At 43.1% G+C, this 18771-nt stretch overlaps 1 protein-coding gene across 4 annotated transcripts in view; it reads right to left on the bottom strand.

The window, feature by feature from the left end:
• Positions 1-18771, bottom strand: part of PICALM (phosphatidylinositol binding clathrin assembly protein) — a 125379-nt gene that overhangs the window by 41509 nt on the left and 65099 nt on the right. For all 4 annotated transcript variants that reach the window (XM_067568757.1, XM_067568739.1, XM_067568745.1 and 1 more), the window contains exon 12: positions 11790-11890. In XM_067568757.1, the coding sequence (XP_067424858.1) occupies positions 11790-11890 (101 nt within the window). The remainder of the gene's footprint in view (positions 1-11789; positions 11891-18771) is intronic.

Below are 18771 nucleotides of genomic sequence, written 5' to 3'. Positions count from 1 at the left end.
ATAACTTGGAAAGTCTTAGCTCATCAACTGATGCTTATGGCAAACAACCTATTTTTGAGAGAGACATTTCTTCCAGCAACAAAGTTGTAGCATTTCCTATAGTTATCCATGTGCTTGAGAATTAGAAGTGTTTTTACTATTAATATTTTATATTAATAATGAAACACTCCCATCTCACGTAGCACTTTTCATTCACTGATCTCAAAACACTTTACAAAGGAGCTCAGTACATTATTTCCATTTTAAACAAGTTCACAATGTCTCTTTATCCACCTATTGCATCCTGTTTGACATGAAATGTGAACTCTCTGGGGCAGTGACTGTTTTAGTCTGTACAGCACCTAGAACAATGGGTCCTGATTCTTGAATGAGATGCCAAGGCATTACCATAACACAAATTAATAATTTACAAAGCAGAATTGTTAGTCAGTAAACCAGTAAGAAGAACATAAGACAGCTTTACAATCTTACACCGGACTCTAAATGCCATGCCATTTTCTAGAAAGAACGCATTCAGGGGCAGGATTGAAAATACCATACAAATCTACTTTTCTTCCTGTTTCTAGGAAAGAAAGTCTCTCCATTGCTTGGAACACAAGCAGCAATTAGCTCAGTTGGAATGCAGCACTGGCTGCCAAGGAGCAAAGTATGGCTGCTTCTGCTTCAGGAAGCAGCAGCCAAAATTAAGGTTCCCTGCCAAAACAAAACCAGGCTGCGATTGAGGCTTGAAGGTAAAAAGGATATAACCACCCAAAAGAGATCTAAGATGGACAAGAGAGAGCTCCAAATCCTCCTGAGGTGGGCTGGTAAGCACGTGTATTCTCTTCCATCACTCCAACAGCAGGAAAAAACAATAGGACAGGCTAGACAGTCAGAACCGACCCTACAGATGAGCAGGTGGCAGAAGGCTCATAAAATCATAGAATTCTAGGACTGAAAGGGACCTTGAGAGGTCTTCTACTCCAGTCCCCAGCACTCAAGGCAGGACTAAGTATTATTTACCATCCATGATAGGTGTTTTTCTAACGTGCTCTTAAAAACCTCCAATGACTGAGATTCCACAATTTTCCTGGGCAAGTTATTCTTCACTTTTACACTTTGGTGAAGAGACCAACTGATTTCATCCAGGGCTCTTTCCAATCACACTAAGACTTGTTATAGGATCTGAAATGCAGCTTACAAAATATTATATACTCAGCATGAATTTGACTTAATTCATACCAGTGTGCCACAAGAAGTACTGCATAAGATAGGGCTAAGTCATAGCTTTGAGTCTCACTTTAGCCCTAAGCAATATGAAATTTCAGATTTGTGACTGCAATTTTTCTTAGCAGGCATCTAAAAAACACTTTGAATTTGGTTTCAGACAGACTATTTTACACAAAAAACGCAACCCTACATTTGTCCTGGATTCAGTTTGTCTCAACTGCAAGAGTGGAGTAGCTTAGAAGCCTTTTAAGAAAATGTTTTTCAGTCAACTGTGACAAATAGTGTTTTCGTAAAGGATAAGCACTATTAAATAATGCCATAAGGTTATTATAAAATGGCAGTAGGAAATCCTGTGCTCATGTGTTCTACCCACAATTTAGGCTTTAACATCAAAATCTTGCAATCGTTGTCTACGATGGGTGCTAATAAAAGAAAATTTGAGCTCTGGCACAAGCAGATTAAAACAGCATAAATTAAACTAGATTTCATTTGACATTCTGCCCTTCCGAGTTTTGTCCTCTCTTGATTGTATTTCCTTCCCTTGTGATCAACAGAAAATAGAACATTTAAGACAAACTATGGACAATTCCAAGTTTATGGAAGTTTCAAAAGTTTATGCCTTTTGATTTCTGAAGCTTAAGGTACATACTGACATTTGGCGAACAGAACACACACAGGTCAGTCAGTCAACTAACACACAGTAAGTATGGTCCTTTATAGTTTGCGAATACTTGATTTTTTCAATTATGTACTGACTACTTGATTAAATAATTCAGACAAAAACAGCAGAAGATTTAAAAGATGACTGAAGAAAATTTTTAAAAATGTGATCAGTTTATGTTGCTTTAAAGCTATCATCCATTGATTTCTTGGCATTTTATGTGCACAATGAATAGGATATTTTGCGAAATGGAACAGTGTCTGCTGCCTGAACACCAAGTTTCAGATTGCATTAGTATTGTTTGTCCCACCTGAATTCTGAGTAACACTGTCAAAACATTAATAAAATGCTATAAACCTCCTGCCCATTTTTTTCCAACACTCAGGTCTTAATTTTTGAAAGTTTTAGATTCTACCCACTCTGTCCCATCTTCTGATTCCAGATAATGTATTTCCAGTTTTGTCTAGCTCTCAGTGTGACTTACTTTACTTACAATTGATATAAGAAAAGCAACTTCATCAGAATGAAATATAGCACACTGAGTTCATTTAGGCCCTTACATACTCAGCATAAGGAGCATGACAGAGAAGCATGCTTCCTCACTAGCAGCAACAAGTTCTTAAAGTCATGTTCCATTCTTGGATGTGCACAGCCCCCATTTATTTCAGTGGGAGCTTCGCTTGCACAGTGAGGGCAGAATCTGGCCTGTACTGGAGCCAAGAAATTTTTTTCTCCTATAAAGTCACTTTCCATTTTGCAGGCCAAATTCTCTTCGTAAATAACCCCATTATAAGTATTTCACCAACTGCAGAGAGGACAAAAAAACCTCAGCTTTTTCAGAGGCTTCTATCATGTTGTTAGAAACTCTTAAGTAACTCAATATCTTCCCTTTCTTGAACAGTTGATCAATTTCCAATCTGCCTAGCTCTGAACCATTTAGAAAACTAGAATCTCAAGACTGACCAAAATATTAATACCCCTGTAACTAGCTGTACATCCATCTGTACATCCTTAATGGACTTGCTGAATAAAATTTTCAGATAGGCCTAGCTGATTTAGGGGCTCAAGTGCCATTGTAAGCCAAATCATACTTGGTCCATTACCTTTCAATTACCACATATAATTTTACGTCATCATATAAACTAGGTACAAACATTACCAACATTAGAAAGTTACCTAAGGGAGGGATGCTGTGCAGTGGTTAGAGCACCGGACTGGAAATAGTTCAGGTTCCATTCTTGGCTCTGCCACTGATTTGCTGTATGACCTCAGGCAAGTCACTTAACTGTTCAGTTTCCCCATCTGTAAAATGGGGAAGATGAAGTTACTCACCTTGTGCAGTAGCAATAGTTCTTTGAGATGTCTCTCCCTTTGGGTGCTCCACTGTAGGTGTGTCTGCACTCCTGCGCCTCTGACTGGAGATTTTAGATAGCAGTGCCCATTCAGACTGCAGATGTGTTCTCCCTTCAGGCTATCTAGCGCGGTGGAGGCAAAACACCCTCAGTTCCTTCTCTACCGCAGAGCATCTTTGTTGAGAACTCCGAAGTAGAGTTGAGGAAGGTGGGTCGTGCAGCACCCTAGGGACACACATCTCGAAGAACCATTGTTACTGCACAAGGTGAGTAATTTCCTCTTCTTCTTCAAGCAGTGTCCCTATGGGTGCTACACGGAAGTTGACTTCACAGCAGCATCTCTTACAGGGGTGGAGCTTGGGAGTGGAGTCTATTATTGATAACACTGTGCAGCCGGAAGCCTAGCATCGGAAACCAGGTCTCAAGTAATTGCATAATGTTGCGCCAAAGAATAAGCAGAGGCCCATGTTGCTGCCCTGCAGATTTCTGAGATGGGAACACCTTTAACAAATATGACCGAGGTGGAAACGGATCTTGTGGACTGTGTGCCAATTCTTGATGGAGGTAGCAGGTTACAGACATGATAACAATAGTTAATGCAGTTCGAGACCCATTTGAGTTGATATTGTGAAGACCTTGGATCTGACTGCAAAGGAGAGGAAGAGTTAGGAAATTTCCTAAATCCTTATCTTGTGTCCAAATATAATGCTACGGTTCTCCTAATGTCAAGCTTATGTGGTATTGTGGTACGGTTTTGGGAAAAAGGTGGAGGGGTGGATGACTTGGTTCTTGTGGAAGGACGAGGCCCACCTTAGGGGGTAACTTTGGGTGCGGCCTCAGAGTGACTGTCTTTAAAGAAGACCATGAAGGCTGGGTGTGCCATCATCACTGCTATTACCCCCTATTCGTCATGCTGAGGTGATGGCCACTAGAAATGTGGTCTTCACTTACAAGTATAGAAGAGACTTAGTGGTCAGAAGGGTCAGAGGTTCAAAGAGTGGTCTAGTTAGGGTCTTTAGAACTAGACTGAGCGTCCAAGTTGGAGTAGGGTATCTGGTATGTGGGAAGAGGTTTCCCATGCCTTTGAGGAAATTTTATATTGTTGGAGCGGCGAACACTTGTACTTTGAGTGAGCGAAGAGAGACCAGACCTTTTCAGATCTAGTATATAGTGTAAGACAGGGGTGGGCAAAATGCAGCCCAAAGTCCACATGTGGCCCCTCTAACGTTTTTGTCTGGCCCACCATGCAGGAGCGCTACCCTGGAGTGTCGGGCAGCTTTTGGCCAGTCGCTATCCAAACTTCCGGCTACATGACCAGTAGCAGAAAGTTCGGGAAGCGACTGGCCGAGAATCACTAAGCTGCCCGACACGCCAGCTGCCAAGGTAACTGAAATGTCGGGCAGCTTAGTTTCTCGGCTGGTCGCTACCTGAACTTCCGGCTTCCAGTCACGTGGCCAGAAAGCAGAAAGTTCAGGAAGTGACCGGCTGAGAATCACTAAGCTGCCCAATGCTCCAGTTACCAAGGTAACTAGAGCGTCGGGCAGCTTAGTTTCTCGGGCTGGTCGCTTCCCGAACTTCCTGCTTCTGATCATGTGACTGGAAGCCAGAAGTGGTCAAGGCCTGCAACGACTTACCAGAATTCGTGGAGTGGCCCCTCTGCAAAAATCATTGCCCACTCCTGGTCTAAGATCAAAGGGAGGCAGCAAGATGTCAGAGAAACTTGGTTTGAACTGCACCAAATCTGGAATCATTTCAGGTCCACTTTTGCAGGTAAGCGCGATGAGTTGTCGATTTCCTACTGTGTAGTAACACCTCCTTCACCTCTTTGATGCAGCAGCTCTCTGTGTGTTGGAACCATGATGGAGCCAGGCCTCAAGCTGGAGGATCTGTAAGTTGGGGTGATAGATCTATCCATTGTTTTAGGGAGAGTAGATGAGGAATGGACTGCAGAGGAATTGGAGGACACATTGCTAGCTGTGTCAGGTTTGGATACCACCCTGGTCTTGGCAGGGGGTGAACTGGAGGAAGAGGGGGGTGAAAATCAGTACAACTCTTATACCACTGAAGGAGGAAAGCATCTCCTACAATTGTTTTGGCACTCCAGCTCTGGAGCAGTAGCGGGAACATTTCTTGTTCTGGTAAGTACAAACAGGCCTATTGTTGGGGTTCCCCATCAACTGAATATGTTGTGGAACACTACTGGGTTAATTTCCCATTTGTGGTCATGGGAGAAATTTCAGCTGAGACAGTGTGCTGTTATATTTTGTACCCCTGGCAAATGAACGGCTGATATGAGTACCTTGTGGTGGATGCACCAATTCCAGAGTTTGAATGTTTCTGTGCAAAGGGAGGGTGATCTAGCATCTCCTTGTTGATTTATGTAAGCATGTACGCTATGTTGTCTGTCATGATTTTCATGTGAGTATCTATGACGAATGGGAGAAAGTGTGCACAGGCATTTCTGACAGCTCTTAATTCCAAAAGGCTCAGGTGTACCCACAGCTTCGATGTGGAACCATTTGCCCTGAACCCTGTGTTGGTTTAGGTGGGCTCCCAGCCTGTCAGAGAGGTGTCTGTTAGAATCAGTGCTGGTTGGGGTTCCATGAATGGGATCCCTGCAGAGACGCTGGATGGGTCTTTCCACCATTTCAGGAAGTGTTTGACCATGGAGGGTATCAACTGTAGTTTGTTTAGCCTGTCCTTTTTGGAGTGTAAACAGATCTGAGCCATGTCAGTAGACGTCTAATGTGTAGTTGGGTGTGAGATGGTGACATGCACATTTGTGACGTGTCCGAGAAGCTGGAGGCAATTTCTGGTTGATGTTTGCATGCTGCCTCAACTGTCTCTGAGACAAGTCAGGGTGTTGAATCTGTGCCATGAGAGGAACACTCTCACATGCACTGTGTTGAGTTCGGCCCCTATAAACTCCAAATGCTGTACTGGAGTCAAGGTCAATTTCTGGGTATCAAGTTGCAGACCCAGTTGTGAAAATATGTCCATAATCCTTTGGGTGGCTTGTAGGGAGTCTTCTTCGAAGGAATGAGCCTTGAGAAGGCAGTCATCCAGAAATGGATAAATGACAATACCGAACATTCATAGATGCATTGCTATAACGGAGAGGACCTAGGAGAATACCTAGCGTGTGGACAAGAGGCTGAATGGAAGTACTCTGCACTGGTAGTGATCCTGCCCAAAGGTAAATCAGAGGAACCTTCCATGGGACAGTAGGATTGAGATGTGGAAGTAGGTATCCTATAGGTCAAAGGCCGAGAACCACTCTGCCTGCTCCAGAGACAGAACAGCAGCTGCTAGTGTGATCATCTTGAAACTTTGCACCTTCACATATTTGTTTAATGCTCTTAGATCTAATATGGGTCTCCAACCTCCTTTTCTCTTGGGGCTCAGGAAATATCTGAAATAAAAGTTTTGCCTCTGAGGTGAACAGGGACTGGTTCTACGGCCCCTGGGCACAGCAGGTGATCTATTTCTTGATGCAACAGTCTCTCATGACAAGGGTTTCTGAAGCGAGATGGGGAGGGAAGATGGGTAAGAGGAAGAGGGGTAAAGTAGATTGAGTAACGCTTGTAAATGATCTCCAAAACCCATCTCTCTGAAATGATGTTTTCCCAATTACAGAGGAAGAGAACTAAGTGACATCCCAAGGGATGTGGAAGGTCTATGTGTTGCAGCTGTTTTAAGGAGTGTTTACTCGAGGCCTCAACCAAAAAGTCAAAACTTGTGTTTTGAGGTCAAGGGCTGAGATGTGGAGGATTGGGAGGCTGATGGTTTCCTGTTTTGTATTCTAAGTCTCTTCCATTGTGGCTCATAGTATCACCGACATGGGTGGGAACTGGAGTGGTCAGATCTATGAGATGGCTTGAACTGAATTTTCTTTTTTGTCCCAGTGTGCAGATTCCTAGAGAATATAGCATGGTTCTGGAATCCTTTGAAGTGTGAAGTGATGTGTTAGTCTTGTTAGCAAAGAGTCTGGACCCCTTGAAAGGGAGGTCCTCAACTGTGACGGTACTTCTTTCAGCAGGTCTGAGAAGTGCAACCACAAAGCCCGCCTCATTACCACCACGGTTGAAACTGAGCGGGCTGCTTTATCCATGGTGCCCAGTGCAGTCTGTAGCACTGTTCTCGCTACCAGCTGGCCCTCATGGATGATGGCTTTAAACTGTTCTTGTTGTGCTTCTGGCATGTGATCAATAAAGGCGTTGAGTTTCCCATAATTCATATGGTTGTACTTTGCCATTAAGGCGTGGTAGTTTAAAATCCTGCAGAGTTGCAGAGGAGTATGCCTTCCTCCAAATAAGTCTATCCTTTTCCAGTCTCTATCATACAGGGTTGGTTTAGCATGGTGTTGCTTTCCATGCAAATTAACAGCATCCGTGACAATAGAGTTAGGCTGAGGGTGTGTAAAAAGAAAATCTGCCTCTTTGGGGGGCACGTAGTACTTCTTTGTCAGCCCTTTTATATGATGGCATAATGGAGGCTGATGTCTGCCAGATAACCTTGGCAGGATCTAAAAGCACCTCATTGATTGGTAGGGCAGTTCTTGGTGGTGTGCAGTATGTTCAGCAATTTGTGGTGGGTGTCTTTCACATCTTCAAGAGGAATTTGCAGTGTGTCAGCAACTCTCTCAGTGAGATCCTGGAAAAGCTTGAAATCATCGGCCAGTGATGTCAGAGAGGGCATTACCACCTCATCTGGTGAGGAGAAGATATTTATTGGTGGTGTAGTCTCCTCTTCTAGTCTGGCCTCCTACTCCTGAAACGTTTCCCCGAAGTTCTGGGGCTCTGGATACAGAGGCTGCCAGAGATCGTCTAGTAGACTCTCAGTAGGAAACACTACATGCCTGAGAAGTATTGTGCTTCACAGGTCTCAATACAGCCACTGGGGTGGAGAAAAAGGCATGGGTGGTGGCACCCACGGGTAGGTTGGGGATCGGAGCATAGGCAGCCGTTGTAATGATGGGGGGCATGGTTTGAGGCCAGAGAGATTGTTGTCTTGGTCACTGTCTGATTCTTCACTGGAATAGGGCGAGACTGACAGGAAACCTGGAGGTGAACACCCCAGTGCCACTGGTGATTCTGGAGAGCGGGACATGCTCGGTACCAGAAGCCCAGTATCGAGTAGTGAGGACTCTGGCATCTCCGTGATCATGAGATCCCTAAAACAGGGAAATTCCTATTGTACTGTCATTGCAATTCATCCCATCCCGGGTTGCCAGTACAGACCATCTTTTATGAGAGGGTGGCCATAGAATTGCTTCGAGTAAGTCACTGCCAAGGATTTCTTTGTTGGTACTGATTTTGCAGAGGCAATATGGGCTCTGTTCTTATCTTTGGTAGGCAGTGCTGCTGCTTCAGAGCCTGTGCCCTTCAGGTCTTTACGCATTATGGCAGAACTCGTACCCCAAGGTCCGTGTCTTCTGGGAACCATGTTTCGGAGCCACCAGTGCCACAGTGACTGATCACACTGAGGATCTCCTCTGGCTGGTCAGGAGCTCAATCTGAGGGCTTGTAGTCCTCTTTTGGGAGGCTTTGCAAGGGGAATCAGACAATTTTCTCCTCGTCTCTCGCTCCCTAGAAGGAGACGGTTCCAGGGATGATCTTTGCCACAGAGGGGATTCAGGACTGGGGTCAGATGCCGGTTGAAGAGCATCCTCCACAAGGAGGAATTTCAACTTCCGGTTCTGTCAGGATCTAGCCTTCAATTGCTGGCAGACGGTGCATTTCTGGGAATGTGAGCCTCTCTGAGTCTCCAGACGCAGCAAGATTGTCTGACAATAACCAGTCTTGCCTCCCTACATAAGAGGCACCATTTAAACCCAGGGGAGCCAAGCATGTCCCTTGTGGGGGGTGATCCCCAAAAGGAAAAAGGGGTGGGGGAAGGAGGGAAAACAGAGAAAAAAATCTTTTTTTTTTGTTCTGGAAAAGTAAAAACGGAAGCTTTAGAAATGTTACAAAAATAAATAGAAATGCTATAAGAATGTATAAAGCTAAACACTATCAACTATAATGGAACATGAGGTAAGTAAACCGAACTGCTACTCACTCAGTCTTAGGCAGAGAGCGGTTGAGAAGGAACTGAGAGCGGTTCACCCATACAGCACTGGATGGCCTCGAAGCAGAGCACAAGGAAAGGAAAGTGCATGTGTGGGCTGAACAGACACAGCTACCTAAAATCTCTCATCACACACACATACAGTGGCGCACCCACAAGGACACTACTCAAAGAAGAAAATACTTCTTAACTACCTGACAAGCATTGAGGGTTAATGTTTGTAATGCTGTTTAGATCTTTGGATGAAATGCAATGCAACAAAAATACGAAGAATTTTCAGACCCATAATCCCAAACAATTGAGCACCAGCCAATCCTGAAATCTTTTTAGTGATTGATAGATCTCTACAAGTATTTTAAAAGGTGTTCACAGTCTGGGACGACTATTACTAGGTGCTCTTACTAGAAGAGAAATTTAGGCTGAACTTCAGGAACGCTAAAATGGTCAGATATTAGCTTATGACATAATTTTGTGAAGAAGAGATATTAATCCCTTTTGCCTGTAACATTTAAAACTCGACTAGTCAAAGAACTAGAAAGTCATACAAGATCCCAGGAGGCAGATAAGAGCAGATAATAGATTTTTTCCATTTCTGAATTCTGACTCACCCTAATCATGGAAATTTCAATCTATTGTTTAACAGGCCCTCCACAGATTCTCTTTCTGAGAAAGGTGCTTTGCTCAGTAGTGTTTTGTATTCAAGGAAATACAGATTAGTTATACTATTTTTGAAATGACCACCGCTGATGAAGCACTGAAGACTGAAGCACAACTTTTAGAAATCATTGTGGAAGCCTAAAACCTTAAGATTTAAATAAGGCACAACAACTATTCAGTAGTAGAAGCACTATATATTACCTGGAATTATGTGTAAAGCTTTTTTACAAACAAATGTTAATTGTCAAGGTTATATAGAACATGCACACATGTGCCTGCATGTAACATATACACAGTGCATGTCTTAAGAAAATGTACTCTTGCTAATAAGAAAGTTAGTTGAAGTGTGCTGAAGCTGACAAAAATCACAAAATGAAAGAATGAGGTAAGACGTTGAATGATTTCATCCTGTTAAAGAAAAACCAGGAAACAATACTGTTCCAATGCCTCTATTTTCATTAATCCAAAAGAATTTAAGTAAAGTATTCTAACTTCTGTCTTGAAGCCAAGTTCTTTTGTCAATTCTAAGTGGGAATTTAGCCCTAAGGGCTCATTTGGAAAGGTAATGTGTATATTTATCAGATCATTTTGTGTCTATAAAATTTGGAATTGAAATATTACCTCAGTTAGCTCACAATTTTACTAAATCCAACATCTTTATGTAGAGATAAAAAACACAGTCATTCCTTGAAGTTTCTAGTGCTCTACTGATATCTTCAATTACAACAGTCAGTTTAAATATCAATTAAATGTTTCAACATTATCTGCAAAATCCTGGAACATGTTTAAGTAATAGACAAAGAAACATGGGAGGCTGGTGCAAGAAAGAAATATTTAAATATGCTAATACCATGTTGCTAAATATAAGAGGTCTGAACACTTTTGAAGGAAAACGGTTGAATCTGTTTAATTGCTTTGTGGAATGCTGTTGGTTACCCATAAGAAAAGCCAAATTTGACATACACAGACTTACAGCATAATTTGCATCAGAAAAGACCTCTATCTAATGGGTCATCTAGTCCACCCATGTAATGTGACAGAAGGATACTTTTAGTATTCTTAAACCAAACCTGAGAGAACAGTCAATTCTACTCTTCATTAGCTTCAGTCAAAATGTTTCAACAGAGTCCCATGCAGCTTTTTCTGTTCCTAACTGTTCTTATAGTTAAACATTTTGTTAATATTCACCACAATTCGCTGCTGCTTTGTGGTTTTGTATTCCTAGCCTGAATCTGCATCTTTGTCTTGAGTGGTTATAGGCCACACTGTCTACTTTCAGTCTTTTCTCTCTCTAGAGAAGATGCCCAACTCAAGGCTTCCTCAGATTCAAATACTTTAAATAATTTTTATTGCTCTTCTCTACACTATTTCATATTTGTCCAGTTTTAAATTCTGCGCTCAAAACTGAATGTCTCTTATATTGATGGTTGTCTGGCACCAAGAAAGTTGTTGACAACTAGTTGGAGGACTCATCCCAGCTGCGGAAGTAGTTTTGCATTCTCTGGATTGCTGCATGCACTGAACATGAAAGCGTTATAGTATTGACTCATACAGTTTGTCATAATAAATGATTTTACCAATAATTCCCTTTCGTCCTAAAGCCCTTTACACAAAACACCTAAACCATTCAGTATGATCTGTATGTACTCTCATTTATACCTGTATTAGCTTAATCCTTCCCTCTCATATAGCATTTACATTTGTCCCTGCTGAATTCATTTTAAAGATTTCAGTGAGTTTCTCTATTTTAACAAGAAGGATAGTCTAAACTATGGAGAAGATCACTGATGGGAGAGTGGCTATACAGCAATTAGAATCATGATCCAATTTAGAGTTCTTACCTCCCCATGTACCTGCTACTTGTGGCCCAGTGGAGATAGGATGTACAGATGGATGAAAAGTTGGCTGCAAATCAAGCAGATCATTTGGCAGCTTTGATGTGCTACAGAGACAAATTAGGACAACTGTTTGAACTGTATCAATTAGTTTTCAATACAATACAGTGTTGTCAACTGTTATGAACCAATTCATTAAACATTAAGGGGACATAACTATGCAATTTGTTTTTAATTTGATGGAGAATACTCTTTGCATTGTAAACGTAGTGAGCTAAATTATGTGACATGCTCCTTTGTGCCAATCCATCAACTCAAAGCAACCATAAGCCTTGTGGATGCAGCCTGCTGGTTTCTCACACTCTTGTCAGACCCTGATGTTCAAGTGTGGCCAGAGCATGCCTTCACTTCAGTGATGCCCAGCTTACAAAGAGGCCTCACAGGGGCTACTGGTAGCCAGTGGCAGCTCTAAACTGTGCCAGGAAATCCAACTGGCACAGAATTTGTCCGAGACTGGAGCTACAGATGGCTCCTCTGTGACCAATTCTCAGCTACACCATCATTTATTGGGTACAGCTGAGAATTTGGATCAATGACTATTACTCGGATAAACTATTTTAAAGCTTTTGAAGTTCTTTAAACACTGGCCAGAGCTGTACTGCCATCAATGATGCTGATGCATAAAATAGGTAAATTTATTTAACTCTCCATTGGAAACAGATCCAAAGCCCAAGAGGTCTCAAACCCCACAGTTCATTGAGGGGAAGAGGAAAAACATTCATGATTAACAAATGGAAATAGGGGAAGGGCACATAAGTCATTACAGCAGTTGTATTTAAGACATCAAGTGTCTTTCAAACAATGGAGAGGAAAAACAAGCATTTTAATTAACCCTCTGAAATTCATAAGATTTTACAGTTATAACAGATTTCTTCAGAACTCTGGAGTATTGTGTCCATCCAGGTCCTAATCATATTTTTACATACAGTACATCGAGTTATACAGTCCTTTAATCACCAGCAATACAGGAAACAGAATAATAAATACTTTAAACCCAGTGCAGAAAACCACTTAAATCCAAGTTATGTTGGCAACACAGTCTCAGCGAAAAGGTTAATTAACTTTTGTACTGGTGTCCATCACTGTAGTATCAGAGGACCTCAAAGTAAGTAGCAAGGGTCCCTAAAGAGAATTGAGGAAAGTTTCTGCTATAATCCCATCTCTGCTCACATAATTCTACTTGGGGTAATTTTCTGAAGAGTTAGAGAGAAGAGGAATTCTATTCTTTCTATCCATAGACAATGGGAGAAAAATAAAATATAGACAATGCTTAACATCTAGTAATCTGAATTGAAATAAATTCCTTTCTATGCCATTATTTCAGTTATTATAGCAATATGCATTGTTAAGCATGTGACGAGTTGGAAGGAGAGGTTATTTACCTGTACAGTCATGTGAATTTTGAGATGTTTTGTCCCTACTGGTGTTCCTCTGTAGGATGTGAGCACACCTGTGAGCTCTCAACTGGAGACTGTAAAGCAGCGTCCATGTGCCTAGGCAGAGCTGTTCCTCGTGCTCCCATATGAGGGCAAATAGGGAAGCACGGACCCGCCACCACTCAGTTCCTTCCCAAGCACAAAACCAGAAACTCTGCAGTAGAGGGAAAGGAGGGCAAGCAATGGAGCACTCATAGGAACAAAATATCTCAAAGAACTCAAGTCACTATGCAAGTAAGTTTGTCCCCATGGGCACTCCATTGTAGGAGACTGCCCAATAATAACTTAACATGGAGGTTGGTGCTAAGGAGGCAGACACAAGATAGTTCAGAGGACTGCATCACCAATTGTTGCATCAGTTCTAGAAGCAGGTAAGACAGTGTAATACTTGGCAAATGTATGGACAGAGGACCAAGTTGCAGACCTGCAGTTATCTGCTATGGAGAACTTCTTTCATGAGGGCTATAAACATGGACTAAGACCTAGTGAAAAGTGCTGTCACTCTGAGAGGGTTGTATTCCAGCAGTCTCATATCACATTAAGACGCAACTCAAGACTCTCTTAGACGGTCTTTGTGTGAAAATTGGTTGTCCCTTCATCCTCTCCGCAAAAGATACAGAAAGTCTGGGAGAGCTGCTGAAGGTCTTAGACCTGTAAAGGTGGAAGGTGATTTGTCCTCCTGACATCTAGTGTATATAGGCTGGCTACTTCCCTGGAGGCATGAGGCTTTGGATAAAATACTGGTAGATGGTTTTCCTGATTAATATGGTATTCTGAAGAGATTTTAGGGGGAAAGCAACAATGGGGATGTAGTTTAACTTTATCTCTGCAGAAGGTAGTGAATCATGGTTCTGTCATGAGGGCACCATGTTCTCCCATTCATCTAGCTAAAGTGATGGCTATAAGGAATGAAGTCTTCAGGTAAAGGTAGAGGAGAGAGCAGGTAGCCATCCATTTGAAGGTGGGTTTCCACAGGGCATCAAGAACCAAATTTAGATGCCACTGTGGGGCTGGTTCCAAACAGAAAAAAAATAGGTGGGAAGAACACTTAAGGAATCTGGTTGGGGGACTGGGGAGGGAAGAGAGCCGAGTGGAAGGCAAGAAGAGTAGCCAAATGTACTTTGACTAAGCTCACTGACAGACCCCCCCCCCACCAACACCTGTGTCTTTAAATCCAACAGGTAGTCTAGAATCTTGGAGAGTGGAACGTCTGATGCTTGAGAAGAGTAAACAATGCACCAGGAATGGAAATGTTTCTACCTTCAAAGATAAGTTTTGAGGATAGTATATTTCCTGCTAGATAGAACTGATTGGATGCTATCCAAACAGGTTAATTCCATGTCTGAGAACCATCTAGGACATATGCGCTAAGATTCAGGGATGAGGGTTGGGGGTCGGGATCAAGATTCTTAAGTTCTCTGACAGGAGATCCCTCCTGAGGGAAAGTTGGAGAGACACTGATAGAGAAGCGAAGGAGGTTCGAGTACCACACTTGTCTTGTCCAGGACAGTGCTATGAGGATAACCCTCTCTCCTTCCTGTTGCAATGGAGCAAGGTCTTGAGAATTAGAGGTAGAGGCAGGTAGTACATAGGAGGGGTATAAGGCCACGATGATATCAGGGCATTTTCCATGTATCCTCCTTTGAAACAGAAAAGGTGACTTCTGTGTTGATTGGGGTAGCAATGAGGTCTTCTTCTGGAGATCCCAGTTTTGGCAAGATGCTGTGGAAGACAGACATTGAGCTTCCATGGTCCTGATGGAAGTTCCCACTCAGGAATCTTATGTTGCAATCTTATTTTGGAGGTCTGCTAGATAAGACTGCTGAGATTTCTATCTGATGGGAAATGCACAGTTCCACAGTTTTGGTGATTCTATGTATAAGAACTGGATCTTGCTCAACCCTGCCAGTTGATATAATACATTGCTGCCCTGTTGTCCAGTATTATCCTGACAGAGTGACCCTGTATATGGTAAGTGGTGAAAAGCATATCAAAAAGGATATTGATGTGGTGTGTGTGGGGTCTCTTGTGCGGATCATTTGCCCTGAGCTGTAGCCCCTTGGAGGTGAGATCCCCATCCTGAAAGAAATGCATCTGTTGTGAGGATCTTTGAGGTTGGGGGATGAGAAGGGGCTCCCATGCAGACCTTCAGGGGGTCCTCCCACCACCTGAGAGTCCTCAGAACTTTTGGAGGTACTGTGATGCCTTTGGAGAGATGGTTGGTTTTTTGTTTTGTTTTTGTTTTGTTTTGTTTTTGGGGGGGAGGGGGTTTTGTACAAAGACCATAGCATATCTGAAGGCACCTGAGATGAGGTCTCGCATAAGGCATGACAAATGCAGAGGCCAAAATGCTGCCCAAATGTGGCTCAAGGGCTGTAGGCAGCTCTGAATAAATCTATCCTTTAAACCAGGGTTAGTGTAGATTTCTTCAGATTGACATGGAGGCCCATGGACTAAACAGAACTAGTGCCTTGGAGGTTGCCAACTGAACCTTTAGAGATGACCAGTACCAAAAAGCCAGTCATCCAGACATGGGAATACTGTGATGCCCCACTGCTGAAACCGGGCTGCTACCACTGAGAGGACTTTTGTAAAGATGCTTGGGGCCATGGAAAGTCTGAATGGGAGGACTCTGCACCAATAAAGATCTGAGTCTACTACAAAACATAGGAAACGTCTGTGGAAGGGGTGGATCGCTATATAAAAGTAGGTGTCCTGTAGAATGAAGGTGACAAACTGGTCTCCCAGATAGAGAGATAGAACTATGGTGGCTAGCATCACCATCCTGAAATGCTATGAGAAGATGTAGGTGTGCAAGTTTCTGATCTCAAGGATTGGCCTCCATCTTCCGCCTCATTTGGGAATAGGAAAGAGTAGGAACCCTAAGTTAGAAGAGAACTGGAGAGGGGAGAATAGAGTGAAAGTGGATGGAATAACCCATGATGATCACCTCTAAAATTCATTTGTCTGTGGTGATGTGCCCTCAGGCAGGCAGGAAGTGGGAGAGTGGGTCTCCACAAGGGGGGTGGATAACAAAGTTGAACAGCAGAGGATTGTGGAAAAGGGCTGGTCAATGCCTTTGCGCAACGTGTCAAAACGGTCAGAGAGAGGTGTAGATAGTGTAGTGTAGAGGGGGGGATAGTCCCCATTTCTGAGGTTTGCATCTCCTCTTGGAAGGTTCCAAAGTTCTAGATAAGGTCTGGTGTGATAGTACTGAAACTGTCTGGAATGCTGAGCTGTTTAAGATCTGCTAAATCATCTTTTTATTGCAGGCACATACATTCCCAGTGACATAGCATTGTCTCTGACTCTTTAAAGGTGTGGAGTGACGAGGCTGTATCCACGCTGAAGAGCATGGACCCTGCAAAAGGAAGGTCTTCAATGGTATTTTGTGCCTCTCACAGGAGTCCAGAAGACTGCAGACAAGTTATTCGCTGCTTAAATCACAGAAGTGAATAGAGATCTAGAGGCAATGTCTAAGGCAGCCTGCACAGAGGCTTTGATTTAACTGACCCTCCAAAATCAGGGCTTGAAATTGTTACTTTAGATCTTGTGGGAGGTATTCAATAAAGTGTGTGAAATCTGAACAGTTGTTAAAATTGCGTTTTTGCCATTAATGCCTGGTAGTTTGCAACGGAAAATTGAAGAGCTGATAGCAAATAGCTTTCTACCCAGAAGATCTAAGTGTTTGGACTCTGTGTCAGTAGGAGGAGGTCTGGAACTAGCCAGGTGATTTCGTGCATTAACTGCATCTACCAACAGGGAACTGGGAGCGAAATGTGAAAAGAAGTACTCCATTCCCTTGACTGGAATACAATATTTATATCTGCCCTCTTGCAGATGGGACAAATAGTGACAGATGTTTATGATAAAGTATAGGCAGGCAATAGTAAAGCCTCGTTGACCAGTAGGGCCATCTTTCCCTGGGGTGATTTTTAAAACGTCCACCAGGGAGTGGTCAGAATCCTGATCTCTTCTAATGGGATCTTGAGGGATTCCACCATGTGTTTCATTAGGTCCTGGAAGGCCTTAAAAGTCATCAGCATAAAAGAGCACTATCACCAGGGAGGAAGAGGACTTGGCTGATGTGGTTTCCTCAATCTATGGCACCTGTTCATCTTGCATCTCTCAGTACCAAGGGAGCAGACAGTGCCGGAGGATGGTCTGTCGGAAAATGATGTGATACCAGCTGAGTTCTCTTTCTGGCTGGTACCCTATAAAACTGCTTGCGAAAGCATCCCCAGGAGTTCTATTAAGTCCACTGAGGAGGTGGATAGGGGAAATGTCTAGGTCTAGGATGTCTAGCGGGCTCTGAGAGGTCATCTTCAGTATAAGGACTTAGAGTACAGTACCAAAGCAGATCCCAGAGCCAATACTTCAGAGTCAGAAGTAGCATCCTCCTCCGGGCTGAAAGGGTGGCTTTTGGCATTGGTGTAAGTACCGAGGGTAGGGATTCCAATCCTGGATCGATGAAGAGGGGGGGTTCAGTCTGCAGATGTCAGAACAGTACTGGAAAAGGAGGGTCTTGCAGAGCTTCTTGAGAAGAGACTCCTTCCTCAATATAATACAGTCTCCTGGGAAGAGAAGTCTAGAGTGCTGGAGGACTATGGTAGCCTGAAGCAGCTGGTACTGAGGCTGGGAACAGGGATTGGTGCCAATCAGGACATGGCCTCTCTGGTACCATATACAATGACTGAATAATGTCTCTGGGCTCAAACCACTGATGCAATGAAGACAGCAATACCAGTGATGAAGTTTGATGCCAGTCTGGGTGCTCTTTATGGCTCTGAGATGAGGAGGATACCAGGACTCATGTAGAAGTGCTGTGTGCATCTCAGTGCCTAGATGTGTTAGGCAGTACCAAGGTAGGTACTTCATACTGCCTTGTAGACATCTCTGATCTTGGCTTCTTAAGCAGTACTGGTGCCCTGGTATCAATTTCAGCTGAAGCCTCTGCAGTACCCTTTGTGGGACACAAGGTCTTTTGGGGGTCAGATTTAGGGGGTGGCCAACCCCTTTTCTTAGATTGCCTGAAAACAAAGAGAAAGAAGCCTACCCTCCAAATCTTCATCTGTGGAACTGTTGTTGGGGCTCCAATAGTCACTGGACTGGCCTGACATGTTGAGGGGAAGCGGACACCACTGGAGCTAGGGAGCACTCCATCAGGAGGAGCTTCAATCTTGCGTATCTATCCTTTCGAGTCCTGCCTTTGAATTCCATGCAGACTTTACACTTTGACAGCACATGGATAACTCCAAAACACCAGACACAGCTGGAATGCCCATCACTATGGGGAAAGAACCTGTGACAGGCCTGACAGGGCTTGAACTCTGTGATCTTCGGACAACCCTGAATGTTAGAGCAAATACCAAAGCAAAAGTTCAGTAAATTAAATTACTTGGAAACCCCCTTTTTAAAGCACAACTGTGCTGAAATACCAGGGAACCACAAATTAACTAAATAACTAAAAAAATAAAAAATAATAATAGATT

This window comes from Emydura macquarii, unplaced genomic scaffold, assembly GCF_026122565.2.
Source record: "Emydura macquarii macquarii isolate MOO-44397 ecotype Brisbane River unplaced genomic scaffold, CSIRO-AGI_Emac_v2 contig_318, whole genome shotgun sequence".
Lineage (NCBI taxonomy): Eukaryota > Metazoa > Chordata > Testudines > Chelidae > Emydura > Emydura macquarii.
This window is presented reverse-complemented; position numbering and strand designations above follow the sequence as displayed.